The sequence below is a fragment of the Cydia strobilella genome, chromosome 4, assembly GCF_947568885.1.
Source record: "Cydia strobilella chromosome 4, ilCydStro3.1, whole genome shotgun sequence".
Taxonomy (NCBI): Eukaryota; Metazoa; Arthropoda; class Insecta; order Lepidoptera; family Tortricidae; genus Cydia; species Cydia strobilella.
The window spans coordinates 6012846-6028272 of NC_086044.1; the positions used below are offsets into that span (position 1 = coordinate 6012846).

General features: G+C 37.8%; 2 protein-coding genes across 2 annotated transcripts; one reads left to right on the forward strand and one right to left on the reverse strand.

Annotated features, from left to right (window-relative positions):
- Positions 1–7961: 7961 nt before the first annotated feature.
- Positions 7962–12872, forward strand: LOC134740533 (lipase 3-like). The gene is made up of 5 exons (XM_063673044.1): positions 7962–8129; positions 8791–8992; positions 9240–9601; positions 10793–10951; positions 12463–12872. The coding sequence occupies exons 1-5, from the start codon at positions 8004–8006 to the stop codon at positions 12841–12843; spliced, it is 1230 nt and encodes a 409-aa protein (XP_063529114.1). The 5' UTR covers positions 7962–8003; the 3' UTR covers positions 12844–12872.
- Positions 12873–12892: 20 nt separating this feature from the next.
- Positions 12893–15340, reverse strand: LOC134740902 (uncharacterized). Its single transcript, XM_063673555.1, has 6 exons — positions 15060–15340; positions 14541–14663; positions 13665–14432; positions 13474–13594; positions 13194–13369; positions 12893–12919 (listed from the first exon to the last, which is right to left on the reverse strand). Exons 1-6 carry the CDS (start codon positions 15282–15284, stop codon positions 12893–12895), a joined length of 1440 nt encoding a protein of 479 aa, XP_063529625.1. The 5' UTR covers positions 15285–15340.
- Positions 15341–15427: the final 87 nt, after the last annotated feature.

The window sequence follows — 15427 nt, forward strand, 5'->3', positions numbered from 1 at the left end:
CTTTGCTAAGAGAGGTGAGTTCATATATTTAATTTTAGTTAATTATTAGTTGGTGTAAACTAGAATGTGTTTTGTTAATTGCATTCACCATGAGATAAGGTATACAACACACTATTTTCTGACTCCAGAAATGTAAAAAAATAGTAGTATTTTGCCCAATCCCATTATAGGAGCTGTAAAACTACATGCCTCCTATGATGGGACAATTTACATAATGATACTTCCCATGCCGTCATTTCATGTTTAAACAATAAAGTGTAGTATTGAAATTTGTCAGGAGGTATGCTCGGACTTCAGATAAAATTAATATCGTTTTTACAAACTTGTATTAACTTGCCCTCTTAGTTATAGACCGCGAGCCAGACGCAAATTTCGTCAGTTATCGCCTCCCGGGCGAAAACTCGTATAGTAGGAGTGCTAGTTTCGAAAATGATGACTATTTTGGAATCCAAGATGGTGGACATGCACTATGTCATAAATGTTGTCATGGATGTCGTTTTATAGGTTTAAGGGAGTGCTAGTTTCGAAAATGATGACCATTTTGGAATCCAAGATGGCGGACATGCACTATGTCATAAAATTTTGTCATGGATGTCGTTTTATAGGTTTAAGGGAGTGCAGATTTCGAAAATGATGATCATTTTGGAATCCAAGATGGCGGACATGCACTATGTCATAAAAGTCGTCATGGATATCGTTTTATGGGTTTTAGCGAGTGCTAGTTTCGAAAATGATGACTATTTTGGAATCCAAGATGGCGGACATGCACTATGTCATAAAAGTCATCATGGATATCTTTTTATGGGTTTTAGCGAGTGCTAGTTTCGAAAATGATGACCATTTTGGAATCTAAGATGGCGGACATGCACTATGTCATAAAATTCGTCATGGATGTCGTTTTATAGGTTTAAGGAAGGGCAGATTTCGAAAATGATGACCATTTTGGAATCCAAGATGGCGGACATGCACTATGTCATAAATGTCGTCATGGATGTCATTTTATGGGTTTTAGGGAGTGCTTGTTTCGAAAATGATGACCATTTTGGAATCCAAGATGGCGGACATGCACTATGTCATAAAATTCGTCATGGATGTCGTTTTATAGGTTTAAGGGAGTACAGATTTCGAAAATGATGACCATTTTGGAATCCAAGATGGCGGACATGCACTATGTCATAAAATTCGTCATGGATGTCGTTTTATAGGTTTAAGGGAGTGCAGATTTCGAAAATGATGACCATTTTGGAATCCAAGATGGCGGACATGCACTATGTCATAAAATTCGTCATGGATGTCGTTTTATAGGTTTAAGGGAGTGCAGATTTCGAAAATGATAACCATTTTGGAATCCAAGATGGCGGACATGCACTATGTCATAAAAGTCGTCATGGATGTCATTTTATGGGTTTTAGGGAGTGCTAGTTTCGAAAATGATGACCATTTTGGAATCCAAGATGGTGGACATGCACTATAATAATAATAATAAAATAATAAAATACTTTATTGTGCACTACAAAGAAAAATACATGTCATAAAAGTCGTCATGGATGTCGTTTTATGGGTTTTAGGGAGTACTAGTTTCGAAAATTATGACCATTTTGGAATCCAAGATGGTGAACATGCACTATGTCATGTCGTCATGGATGTCATTTTATGGGTTTTAGGGAGTGCTAGTTTCGAAAATGATGACCATTTTGGGATCCAAGATGGCGGACATGCACTATGTCATAAAACACACCCACCCCCACACCCACCCACCCGCTATCTTCAGTCACCCGTGAACATGATGCATGTAACTGCGTCGAAATATCGGGAGCTCACAAATAATACAAAAGGTAATCACGGTCTATATCCCGGTCAATATAAGTCTAGTATGTCATAAAAGTCGTCATGGATGTCGTTATATGGGTTTCAGGGAGTGCAACAAGCGGCCAGTACTGTAAAGGGGATACGCCTATTGGGGAAGATGTGGTAGATATTTAAACATAGAGGATTGATCTTCAATGTATTATTTTTTCTCACAGGTTAGCTAATTGACAAATCATCTATACAGAATGACTGCCTCTTCAGAAATGGCGATCACGCACCCCCGTTCCATTTGACAGGGCGATACGATTCTCAATTCAAAATGTGGCTGTCACCAGTTACTGATAAAAAAGGCTGTAAAGGTTACAAAACCTTTACAGTACCTATCAAAAGAAGCTATGTGTATGTAAAAAACGGATTAAGCAATATCAGACCAATTTGTCGCGGGGCCCTCTATGACATTTGGTCGAGCACCGTTCACCCATCTCGCACCGTTAAGAAGTTGCTATACAAAATAAGTGGTAATTTTTTCCGTCTTGGATTTTTTCCAAAAAATTTTTTATAGCAATCCATGGGACCCCGAGTTTCCGTGACCAACATTTAGCGCGCTAGGACAAACTTGAAAATCGGGCGCCATTTAGAATCAGCCATTTTGAAATAAAAATGGCGACGTCAGAAACAAACAGAAGACATTTGGTCGAGCAAGCCCAACCTAATTTTGACCGTATGGCTGGGCCGTCGTAAATTTGCCATCTTGGATTCCAAAATGGTAATTGTAATGTTCTGTATTTACCACAGTAAATCATACGATGTAATGTATTTCCAACGGCTCGTCAACCCAAACATCACGTGAGACGACTGCTCTGCTTGCGGTCTATCATCGACTAACACCTAACTGTCAGTGACGTCACTATGACGTAAGCGCTCGAGACGCCAATACACTAGTCATCATTTTCGAAATCAACACTCGCCAAAAACCCATAAAACGACATCCATGACGACTTTTATGACATAGTGCATGTCCGCCATCTTGGATTCCAAAATGGTCATCATTTTTGAAATCTGCACTCCCTTAAACCTATAAAACGACATCCATGACGACTTTTATGACATAGTGCATGTCCGCCATCTTGGATTCCAAAATGGTCATCATTTTTGAAATCTGCACTCCCTTAAACCTATAAAACGACATCCATGACGACTTTTATGACATAGTGCATGTCCGCCATCTTGGATTCCAAAATGGTCATCATTTTCGAAATCTTCACTCCCTTAAACCTATAAAACGACATCCATGACGACTTTTATGACATAGTGCATGTCCGCCATCTTGGATTCCAAAATGGTCATCATTTTCGAAATCTTCACTCCCTTAAACATATAAAACGACATCCATGGCGACTTTTATGACATAGTGCATGTCCGCCATCTTGGATTCCAAAATGGTCATCATTTTTGAAATCTGCACTCCCTTAAACCTATAAAACGACATCCATGACGACTTTTATGACATAGTGCATGTCCGCCATCTTGCATTCCAAAATGGTCATCATTTTTGAAATCTGCACTCCCTTAAACCTATAAAACGACATCCATGACGACTTTTATGACATAGTGCATGTCCGCCATCTTGGATTCCAAAATGGTCATCATTTTCGAAATCTTCACTCCCTTAAACCTATAAAACGACATCCATGACGACTTTTATGACATAGTGCATGTCCGCCATCTTGGATTTCAAAATGGTCATCATTTTCGAAATCTTCACTCCCTTAAACATATTAGGTAAAACGACATCCATGGCGACTTTTATGACATAGTGCATGTCCGCCATCTTGGATTCCAAAATGGTCATAATTTTTGAAATCTGCACTCCCTTAAACCTATAAAACGACATCCATGACGACTTTTATGACATAGTGCATGTCCGCCATCTTGGATTCCAAAATGGTCATCATTTTCGAAACTAGCACTCCCTAAAACCCATAAAACGACATCCATGACGACTTTTATGACATAGTGCATGTCCGCCATCTTGGATTCCAAGATGGTCATCATTTTCGAAATCCTGTCCCTAAAACCTATAAAACAACCATGATCATAATTATTCCTAAAATTAATCGAGACAAAATTATTCGATGTACATACGAGTGGATACGAGTTTTCGCCCGGGAGGCGATTGGTCATGGAAATCTGTTCCTGGCTCCCGGTCTATTAGTGTGGGTCAAATTTTGGAAGCTGAATTTGCCAAATCTTATTTCCTATTCCAATATTTTATACTCATAGGGATGCCCATTATAGGGGCCCCATTACTGGATCCACGCCCATTACCGGGGTACCATTACTGGAGCTTTGCCGACCATGACTGGAGAAAAAACACATAGTTTTAATTTGTTAATTATGTGGAAACTAATTGCTGAATTTTTGATACAACACGCCTGAAACATAAAAGATGGATGGGACATTCAACTTCTAACACGCAAAGCGGTAACATTTTACATGTATCAGGGAAATATCACAAATACTCCAAATTTCCTCTTACAAGTCCCATGACTGGTGCCGTTACTATAAACCTTCCTCAAGAATTACTCTATTGATAGGTGAAAACCGCATGAATATCCATTGAGTAGTTTTCGAGTGTATCGCGAACATACAAACATACAGACAGACGTGGCGGGGGACTTTCTTTTATAAGGTGTAGTGATGTTTATTGATTATGTTTCATCATGTTTTGATGATTATGTTTATTAATTGCTTATGATAACTATGATAAGATTGTTCTTACACAGGTTAACCTAGTTTATAGGTACCAAAACGTTGACGCTATCGTCAACGTATGTAATTACATTAATAAAACACCTTGTGCGACCTTGAAATTCTCAATGTTAATGTTTATAGATAATGTTATCCTGGAATTTATTTCGAAACTGTAAGTATAACTGCAGACACCAGTACGTAATAAAATCGATTAAAATCAAATCACCTTGGATACCTATTTAAACCTTTAAAATGTAGACATGGTTTGATATTTATTTAACAACGTTCGCTTTGCATTCACAGTGCATACAGTGGCGCAAATGGGGGGGGGGGGGGGGCAGAGGGGGCAAGTTGCCCCGGGCGCCATCCAAGGGGGGGCAAAAGGCAGCAGCAGGGAAACTTTTGTCAGTCATCAGGGGGCGCAAATTTGGTGACGGCCCCGAGCGCCATATCCTCTAGCTACGCCCCTGAGTGCATATACAAATAAGATAGTTATCGAATCAATTTGAGATACTTAAAGTTAATCTTAAAGTTCCAATGCGAAAAATAGATAATATAGATCTTATTGGGGTAGAAAATAATGCAAAAACTGTTTTTTTTAACAAAATCGTTATTGTAACTGCCTTAAAATAAAATAAAGTCTATTGGCTATCATTTGAGAATAATAATTATCACATTACCCCTTAACTTCGGCAAATATAAAAGTTATAAAAAACAGGTTTGACTCCCATTGCACCGAGCTAAGGGGAATTGTGGTCACCTTGTGGACAAACAGAAATCAAAATCTTTTTCCAATGTATCAAAAGATCAGGAAACTTTTGTGGTAGTTCTGATCCGTACTTTCGGCATCTAAACCTTAAAACAACAAAATGTTAACGAGTCTATAGTGGTTCTAATTTTGTAGATGTGTGAGTGATTACCATTGTCCGCTGGCTGCCATTGTCCGCTGACTCCCATTACCCGATTCTCCCCTACGTCTAGAAATGCGAATCGTCCTCATTCCATATCTTATGGAGAGCTGAGCTACCTAACCTAACAATTCGTGTTGTAGAGCGAACTCTACAGTAGTAGAGTTAGAGATCAATAATTTTCGCCTCTTTGTCTACCTACACCTATTTGACTTGGCACCGATTTCAAACACATCAGGAAATCGTATAGGTAAATACCAATTATTTTTTTGCTTTTAGTTCCAAGGTGTTTTTTGAAGGCGGTTTATTTTATTTATAAATAATTTTATCGTACATAGTACCTACAGTCCAGTATTAAATATCGACAAGGACGAAGTGCCTACAATTTGTAAGCACAGGTGAATTACAAACATAATTAAGTTAATTGATTCCATTGTGTTACCACAATTAAGCAGCTTCTGTTTAAGTTACATGCATGAAAGTGTTAGCGTAGCGTATGTTTGTTAGTGTATGAATTAGATACAATTAATACAAAACAATACATTTTAGGTACATGATTATTTTTCACAACTGATTACAGGTCCTTAAATAAGCACAATTATACACGTATTTTTTTTTGCAATTCACTCGTAAACGTTACTTTAATAAATGGACAGACGGACAGACAGCGGAAAGCGACTTTTTTATACTATGTAGTGAGGGCAATAAGCTCTGTACAAAAAAATAGGAGCAGGTTTAAGCACGAGCAAAGATAAATAAGTATATTTCTTAATGGCACGAGCTTATAATACAAAGATATAATACCTAGTCATAGACATAGTATACCTATAAAAGTAGTTATAGACGCGCCACCGAGCGAGCGAAGAATATTCATATAAAATTTGGGGAGCATAGGATTTTTTCTCTTTTGCTCTTATAAATTTCGGTATTTCGCCATCGCCTCCTACCTATGATGCCACCCGGTCGGTGATAAGGACAAAGTATGGCACTATGTTCTGTTTCCTCTTATAGGAATCGCAATAAGACTATCTTTCTCTATCCAAGAGTGTCAGGCCCAAAGAGTATAATAGTATATGGTCAGGCCCTTGTACCTAGTCAAAGATAAAACTTTGTAGAGATCTAATTAGTACCAGAGAGCTGGCGGCTTTCTCTCGCAGCGCATAAGTATTGCCATTCAGCGAGGGAATGCTGCCAGCATCTTTGGCACAATGCCGCGGGGGCCTTATTTAGATGTTTTTTAATTAAGAGTAGTTTTGTTTTTTAATTTTTATTATTTATAAGTTGTTATTCTTAGTTAGTTTTAGTTTTACTTTTAATTGAATATATATATATAAAAAAATAGTACCTTTGTCAAGTTAATCTACCTGTCATGTACTGTCATAAAATCTTACAAAAGGTATAAATATTGACAAAATTTACAAGTTTCACAGTTTCCCTGATCAGTGTACGAAATACCAACACACTGTGATGATTTAAGCCTCTATTGATCTACTGTGCTGTTTTGTAAATTTAGCCAAAAAATTTTTTAAATTAAAATATAAACCGAAATGAGTTAACGAAACGGAATTACCGGGGCTACCGCTCCAGTGCGTTATCAGGTTTTATACCAGTATAAAGCTTACACCATCACAAAAAACTTTACAGTTGTACTTATTAGTCGACAATATCGTTACGTTGTAGATAATGTGTTACATGCACAATTATTATATACATATCAGATCTACAAGTTTACAATTACCAAAAAATTCACACCAATGCGTAACACAAAACATGGTACTTATGACAAATGTAGATTTATTCCTACATTTTACATATTTGTTAAAAATAAATACTTGATACAAATTTGTCGCTTATTATGTTTTCTGGTACACAAATTTCTGGTCTACAATCTTGTAACTTGTAAATTGTACTTAATTGTAAGCTTTTTGATATATACAGGGCCTAGAAGGCACAGTGTACCAGTACTACCAGTAAAGCTTACATTAATATTACGGCTTGAATTTTATCCTCGTAACAAACTCTTCCTTTGAAAATGTCGTTATAATCAACATATCAGGCATATCTGCCTACTCAAGTAGGGTTACTAATTAGGTAAATTGTTACTTACGTAAGTAATACCAGTGGACGAGAAGTGTTATTGAGGCAAATCTGCCTATTTTAACACGTGACATTATTTATGAATTAAAGATTAAAGTCTTTAAAACAAACGCAAAACAAAAAAAAAGACAAAATAACGAAATTACTCAATTATTTTGAGTGTCGTGCGTAAACACAACTACTAGGTACACTAGGAGTAGTTTCACTTATTAGTTTTATTATATTGATTAACTTGTTTTTTAAAAAGGTTTTATTTTTCTAACAGAAGCCTATACAAAAGTTACTGCGTTTTAGGAATCAGGATTACAAAACAATTAAGCGGCCAGTGCCCTTGCACTTATCAACATATCGATTATCAATTAAAACGCTAACCCTTCAGTCAACTCCTAATCTTCGTAAGAGATTGACTCATTAGCAATACGCTCTATTTTAGCCATGATACTAAGCTTGAGCATTGTCTTGGTTCTTATGCTGTTAAAAGTAAACGGTGATGAGTCTGACTCTGAAGTTGGTAGGTATAAAACGGATCCAGGAATTTTGGAAGATGCCAGTTTGGATACAGTACGTATTTCCCGTGATGTCTATGTCGTTTTATTTAAAACTAGCTTCTGTCCGTAACTTCGTTGGCATGGAATGATGATGATTGATGACGATTGATAAAAACTATGTTATTGCCCGAGTCTCAAACTGTCTCCATACCAAATTTCATCTAAATAGGTTCAGTTTCTTTCTCATTTATAAATACTAGTTTCACATTTATAACAGAGTTACTTTCGCATTTACGACGAACGCATTTTTTTAATATTTCTCAATATGCTAGGAGATGTGTAGACTGTTGATACATTGCTTTGTTTAGCTTAAACATTAAATAGTTTCAAAACATTCGCAGAAAAAATCAATATGACTATATAGTTCTTGACCTTCGTAGGCAAGACGTTGTATTCAGTACGAACGAAATAACTATTTGTTAACTGTAAATATTTATTATCCGTATATAATATTAGTATTTATTATCCGGGAAATATTTCATGATATTCTAATAGGTTTCTAGATTACTACGAACTTCCTGTAATTTTTGAATTTCATGTCCTGTATACCAGCATAACAATACATGCATGATATTGATATCATGAGTTTGTGATCTATGATCACAAACAAAAGTGGCACAACCATATAAAACGGAAAAACGAAGCAATAAATTCACATATTTATTTTCTCCTAGTGGACCTTAATACGAAAATACGGGTACCCCTGCGAGATCCATCGCGTGTACACGGAAGATGGGTACATCTTGGAGCTGCACCGTATTCCACATGGCCGGGAGAATGCGACGAAGGCGGGTCCAAGACCCGTGGTGTTTCTGCAGCATGGCCTGCTCTCGTCTTCTGCGGAGTGGGTGCTTATGATGCCAGGGAAAGGCTTTGGTAAGTATAGCCTCACTAGGAGTAGATTCATTCGAAAACTACTATTTAACTGCACGGACAATAAATAATGCCGATTCCAAGTAAAAATATTATTTTACTTGGAATCGGCACAGGCTCGTCTTTTAGCTGATTGTTTTGCATGCTCCCGCCAGTCGGTCCAAAATGCGCCGAGGTCGTCCCTCCATCTCTTTTATGGTCGTCTCTGCCCTTGCTAACATAAAGATAGATTATCTAAAACCTTTTTCAGCATACATATTAGCAGAAGCCGGCTACGACGTATGGATGGGCAACGCCCGCGGCAACACATACTCCAAGCGCCACGTCTCCATAAAACCTACCTCGTCCTCCTTCTGGAAATTCAGCTGGCACGAAATCGGCTACTACGACCTCCCGGCCATGATCGACTACGTCATCAAGAACACAGGGGTTCCCAAGCTCCAGTACGTCGGGTTCTCTCAAGGGACTACTGCGTTCTGGGTCATGGCTTCGACTAGGCCGGAGTATAATGAGAAAATTAGCGCCATGCAAGCTCTGGCCCCAGTGGCGTATGTTGGGAACATAAGAAGTCCGCTAATAAAAGCGATTGCACCATTGACTAATTCTCTTGAAGTAAGTATCCGCTACTACTAAAGTATTAAACCTACTAAACCAAGTTTCATATAGGAATTACATAAGCAGTTGGCAACTGTGGCCACCACTAGCACAAATGGGGCTGGAGCGGCTCTCCTGCCTATAACTGTGGGCACCCAGACCAGACCATCAACCACATCGTTCTGGAATGCCCCCTTACTAGATATACACGCCATGTAGTAAAATCGTGGTGTAGACGATTTTACTACATGGCGTGTGTACCAGGGCATTTTCAGTTTACTGTGTACCATTAACGGCCGGTTAACAATCGTCACAAAACTGATGGTCATTGTCAAATGCCATACATTTTGTCAAGAATGTGACGGTTACTGAAACACGACTTAAGTCGCGCTTTAAAGTACAAGTTAAAATAAAAATGCACATCTATCTGTGTGTTTAGATCATATCAGAAGCTGTCGCGTACCTGTGGGAAGGGCAAAATTCTAACATAAAGTTTTTCGTTTTGAATGTAATTCAATTGACATGTGTATATTTCATATGATAAATGGAGCTTTGTGAGCCACGAGAATCGGTTGAGAAATGCGTCCTGTAGAAGAGAACATCCGGACGTACGAAACAATTTTTTAGTCCAAGCTGAAACGGAGACCTTTGCTTTCGCTCGGTGAATAAGTACATAAGTATACTTCAAAACATTGTTGCGACGAGAGTCTATTATCTAGTGGACTACTATAGCCCTCTTTGACATCAATTCGCCAATTGAACAGTAGACTCATCTACTAAATTGACATATTTGAACAGATTGTTTACCAGCAGGTATTTCTATTTAGAATATTTAGATCAATAACATTTTTGAGGATTATTATTACAATTGTAAACCGCATAGGAACTGATGATAAAGCTGATTTTCATGATAAGAAGTTATTACGATTAAACCTAATTATAATTTTAATTTATCTTAAACTAAAGTTAAAGATTATGTTCACATTTAATTTATCGGCATTGTGACAAACGAGACGTATGCCCTGACGCAGACGGCCTACCGGGAAATATATGGTACGGAACCCTTCGTGCGCGAGTCCGACTTGCACTTGGCCGGTTTTTCCGAAATGTTTATCTCTAATTCTCTATTACTACGAGTACTTAGTATGAGATTGATTGAGATTAACTCTTTGGATTGCCACTAATGGACCTAAACTTTTACATTAACAGCTGATCATGAAGATTATCGGGGCCAATGAGTTCTTGCCCAACGGGAAGATCAATGAGCTAGCCGGTCAGACGTTCTGCCTGGAGGAGTCCATCACGCAGATCCTGTGCACCAACTTACTGTTCCTCATCTGCGGGTACAATGACGCGCAACTCAATGTTGTAAGTATCGAAAAACAATTGAAATACTCGTATATAAGAAACAACAGCTTTCAGATATTGTATATTCATATTTCAATAGGTATACATATTTACTGTAACATAACATGTGTGATTGTCTGATTGTGATGAGTAATTATAAGAAAATCACCTGAAACATTGCATTCATAGGATATTTGCTTTTCACCTCAGCAGCTCGAACAAGCCTACTTTCGTCACTCCCTGGAGTGAGGAAAGTGCGACTTTCCTCACTCCAGGGAGTGAAACAATGTAGCTTTTTAATTTAGTGAAGGCCATGAACTTCATACTTTTATTACATTTTTTTTAATGGTACGGTACGGTACAGTACGGTCCGGTCCGGTCCCGTCCCGTCCCGTCCCGTCCCGTATCGTATCGTATCGTACATATTATAATACTTTTTTTTCTGTGTAATTCGAAATACATTTTAACCTTTAATATGTTCTCACTACTGAGGTGAAAAATTATGTGTGCAACACGAGAGCAAAGTTATTTTACATCTCGTGTTTTTGAGTCCCGAGAAAGCGAAAGATTCTACATTAGAATCACTCGCTTCGCTCGTGATTCAATTATAGAATCTTTCGCTTTCTCGGGACTCAAAATAAACACTCGCAAGAAAAACCAACTTTCCTCTCTTGTTGCACAAATAACTATTTTTCCCTTATCTAGACTGATGAATCTTACTCGTTGAAAATAATATACAAAACATATTTGAAGAGTGCACTGCTGTATGTTGTGGTTAAATTTTGTTTAGGGCTTGAATCAAATCACTAATTAGGTGATCAGATACTGGAAGCGCTGGTGGCCCAGCGGTAAGAGCGTGCGACTTGCAATGCGGAAGGTCGCGGGTTAAAATCAAACCCCGGCTCGTACCAATGAGTTTTTCGGAACTTAATGTACGAAGTATCATTTGATATTTACCAGTCGCTTTTCGGTGAAGGAAAACATCGTGACGAAACCGGACTAATCCCAACAAGGCCTAGTTTCCCCTCTGGGTTGGAAGGTAATATGGCAGTCGCTTTCGTAAAAACTAGTGCCTACGCTAATTCTTGGGATTAATTGCCAAGCGGACCCCAGGCTCCCATGAGCCGTGGCAAAATGCCGGGACAACGCGAGAAAGATGATGAGGTGATTAGATATACCTACTATTCCAGTTCCATACAATGTACAGTCAGCTCCAGAGATAGTTGACCCCCCCTGCCATTAAATTTCTATCAGTTATCTCTGCAGTTGATTGTACAATGTACCTTGTACAATGTACCATGTACAGTCGCCATTAAATATATCGGGCCGGCCAAAGTGCTCACAAATATCTGAACACGCCTCTATTGTCAAGGCGTTAATATTTAGTGCGTGTTCAGATATTTTTGAGTGACTGTATCATTTCAGGCAATGGAATCGGCTAATAAGAACAAATAGGAACAAATATTGTTCTAATGTAGCTTCGTTACTTTCGTCTTGACGGTACTTAACTGATTAATATTATTCCTTTACAGACAATGCTGCCCATAGTATTAGGCCACACCCCCGCCGGTGCCGCCACCCGTCAGCTCATTCACTACGGCCAACTCTACAAGTCCAGCAAGTTCGTCCAGTTCGACCACGGTCTCTTGACCAATAAGCGCAAATACGGCACCTTCAAACCTCCCCCCTACGACCTGTCGAACATACGCACCCCCGTGTTCCTCCATTATGCTGACAACGACTGGCTATCCACCCCCAATGATGTTGACAAGCTACTCAGAGAAGTGAAGTCCGCTGTCGGAAAATTCAAAGTACCCTTGCCAAAGTTCAACCATTTGGACTTCGTTTTTGCGATAGACGCCAAGAAACTTATCTATGATCGTGTCATGAAAATTATGGAGCAGTTTGTGTAAATAAAATAAAAAAAATTATGTTTGCTTTTATTTACCATTACGAAACACATCACTTTTTCACATCCCGGGAACAATCCTAAAAAAAACAGGTACTAATGTGGATCATTGTATCGTACACAATTAACAGATCTGAATTAAATGATTATGATTAGATTTATATTAATCATAGGGATACAAGAAATGTACGTACGTACATTTTTATATAAAAATAGAAAGTTTTCTAAAAATTATTTTAGAAAACTAAAAAGCTTATAAAATTTTATAAGCTAAAATTTGGCCGCAGACACAATTGAGCAGACAGAGCCAGGTTTAATTTGTAATTTTTTTTGTGAAAACTATATACAACTTACACATTCATTGACGGACAACAATTTTGCTTCAGTTCGGAGTTTAGAAGGTGACTTATTGAGCTTTATTTTATAACTATGATACGACGCGTCTATTTCCGATGGAGTTTTTTCACTGCACTTCTTACTGCTCACAAGACCAACTTCTCGCTGCATTATAGCCCCAAAAGTAGTTTGCACTAAAAAAATAACGGAAATTATATTTATAAAAATATATTCAAAACGATACGAATCGTATCATACGACAACATATAAATCTCATTATGTCAAAATATAGTATTACGTTTCTCCAAGACGTGGATGGGATCTTCTTTTCTGCAACTTGAGTCAGTTTTACTGTTTGTACTGAAAAAGGGTTGTTTTGATTTATGCAAAACTTGTAAAAGTGACACTTGCTTATAGCCCTGTAAAAGAGTACACTGTTAATTTTTAGGTATGTTTACAAAATTAATTCAAATAATAATCGACACATACCAATTTTCTGCAGTTCTTCATAGTTATAACCATCTCTGAATCAACATCATCAACGAAGTTAGTTGTCTCTTCTTCTTCGAATGGTTTAGGGAGATAGGCTAAAGCATCGTTGGATGGCAGCGGTGCCAAACGTGACAAACGAGACTTCAAAGCGCTGTCGTTATAAAAACCCTGTAACTGCATCTTCAATGACATGTTCTCCTTTTTCAATCTTTCTATATCCACCATTAGTTCGTTTAAGTTTCGTTGCAAATTGTACAAATCATTCTTACATACTTTATTGTCCCCTTCTAAGTTAGAAGTTTCGCAACAGACATCAGCTTTCTTTATGTTAACTGATATACTTCTATTTACTTTACGTGGTTTGGGAGTCTTCCGGGTTACAACGTAACTTTCAGTTTTTGTTACAGAATTATTGTTTTTGTTAGTCGCATCAGTTGCTCCATCATCGCCAGATATTGCAGGACAGATAGGAGATGCTATCGGTACTTCAGGATTCAATTGACATGAACTTGTTGTCACGTCTACATTCTGATTATCATCAAGTACAGATACATTTTTAACATATGAAGCTTCATGGACCATTTCATTTTTCCAAGATTTAACCGTTGTTAACACAGTGTATGAACGGTCATTAAGGGGAGTTTTTTCCGTTTTTGGAATATTAATTCGGAATATTTTTTCCAAAATTATCCTCCATAACATTTTGATACCTTTCAAAGCATCAAGACATCGCTCACAAGGCCAATGACTTGTTTCGAATTCTTCCTAAAACATTATAAACTCCATATTTACTACGTTACTTGTTAATTCTCCATTATTGGTAGAGTTAGGTACAATTAAAACAGTTCGAAAAATATGTAATTGTCTACTTACTTCATCGAAATACTTCTCATATTTCGGATTATTTTGAAAGCATTCTCTAATACTCTGACATGAATTGCATATACTTTCCAGTACTACTTTGGACTTGCAATTTGGATGGCATCTTGGTGTGAGCTAAGAATAAGGAATAATAATGGTAATAGAATAAAGAAAACGAATTATCGGCTTCCGAAATAAATTCATCAATGCTAGGTAGAGGTATCTACCCGTGGTGCCTAATAAAATATAGGTTGTCGCCCTTGAACACCAAAGCAAAGATGGTGTGAATCACTGCTACTCCTCCCTAAATCTGCACAGCAAAAAGCGACCTTGAAGTTTTAATTTTAGCATTTAATTTCGATCATTTTTGACATGTTATTGCTGACGCAAAAATCGTTTAAGTAAGCAAAGGGTTTAAGCATATTATTTATTTATTTAATCTTTATTGCACAAAAGAAAACCTTACAGTACAAAAGGCGGACTTAATGCCATAATTATTATTTCACTTTATACTTAATAATCGAGACTCACGCGGCCACGGCTCCTGCAACCCATTACCCTTAAAGTCGCAACTAGTGTTGAAACAGGTATCACACAGCAGGGCATATCACTCTTGATCCACGCTCTGAGGTGCCCGCCTCGAACTGCCACATCGTGGTTCCAGGCTCTAACGTCCACACACGACTCATATGATTTTATTTTACCTTCGTTACGGGATATCAGACGCAATTTGTATGGTATGGTGTAGTACAGCATCACACATTAAAACATTTAATTTCAATCTAACATCTTTTTACACATAAATTTGAAATAGGGTTGACACGATTTGACAGATGGGTTTTATAACACCTCTTACATCCTCCTTGGATTAGTACTATAGATGCAAACCGATCTTCAAC

Coding starts and splice junctions, on each gene's coding strand:
- LOC134740533 (XM_063673044.1), top strand. CDS start 8,004: ATGATACTAAGCTTGAGCATTGTCTTGGTTCTTATGCTGTTAAAAGTA. Junction 8,993..9,239: donor GATGCCAGGGAAAGGCTTTG/GTAAGTATAGCC, acceptor AACCTTTTTCAG/CATACATATTAGCAGAAGCC. Junction 10,952..12,462: donor ATGACGCGCAACTCAATGTT/GTAAGTATCGAA, acceptor ATTCCTTTACAG/ACAATGCTGCCCATAGTATT.
- LOC134740902 (XM_063673555.1), bottom strand. CDS start 15,284: ATGCTGTACTACACCATACCATACAAATTGCGTCTGATATCCCGTAAC. Junction 14,433..14,540: donor ATGAGAAGTATTTCGATGAA/GTAAGTAGACAA, acceptor ATAATGTTTTAG/GAAGAATTCGAAACAAGTCA. Junction 13,370..13,473: donor CATCCACGTCTTGGAGAAAC/GTAATACTATAT, acceptor TTATTTTTTTAG/TGCAAACTACTTTTGGGGCT.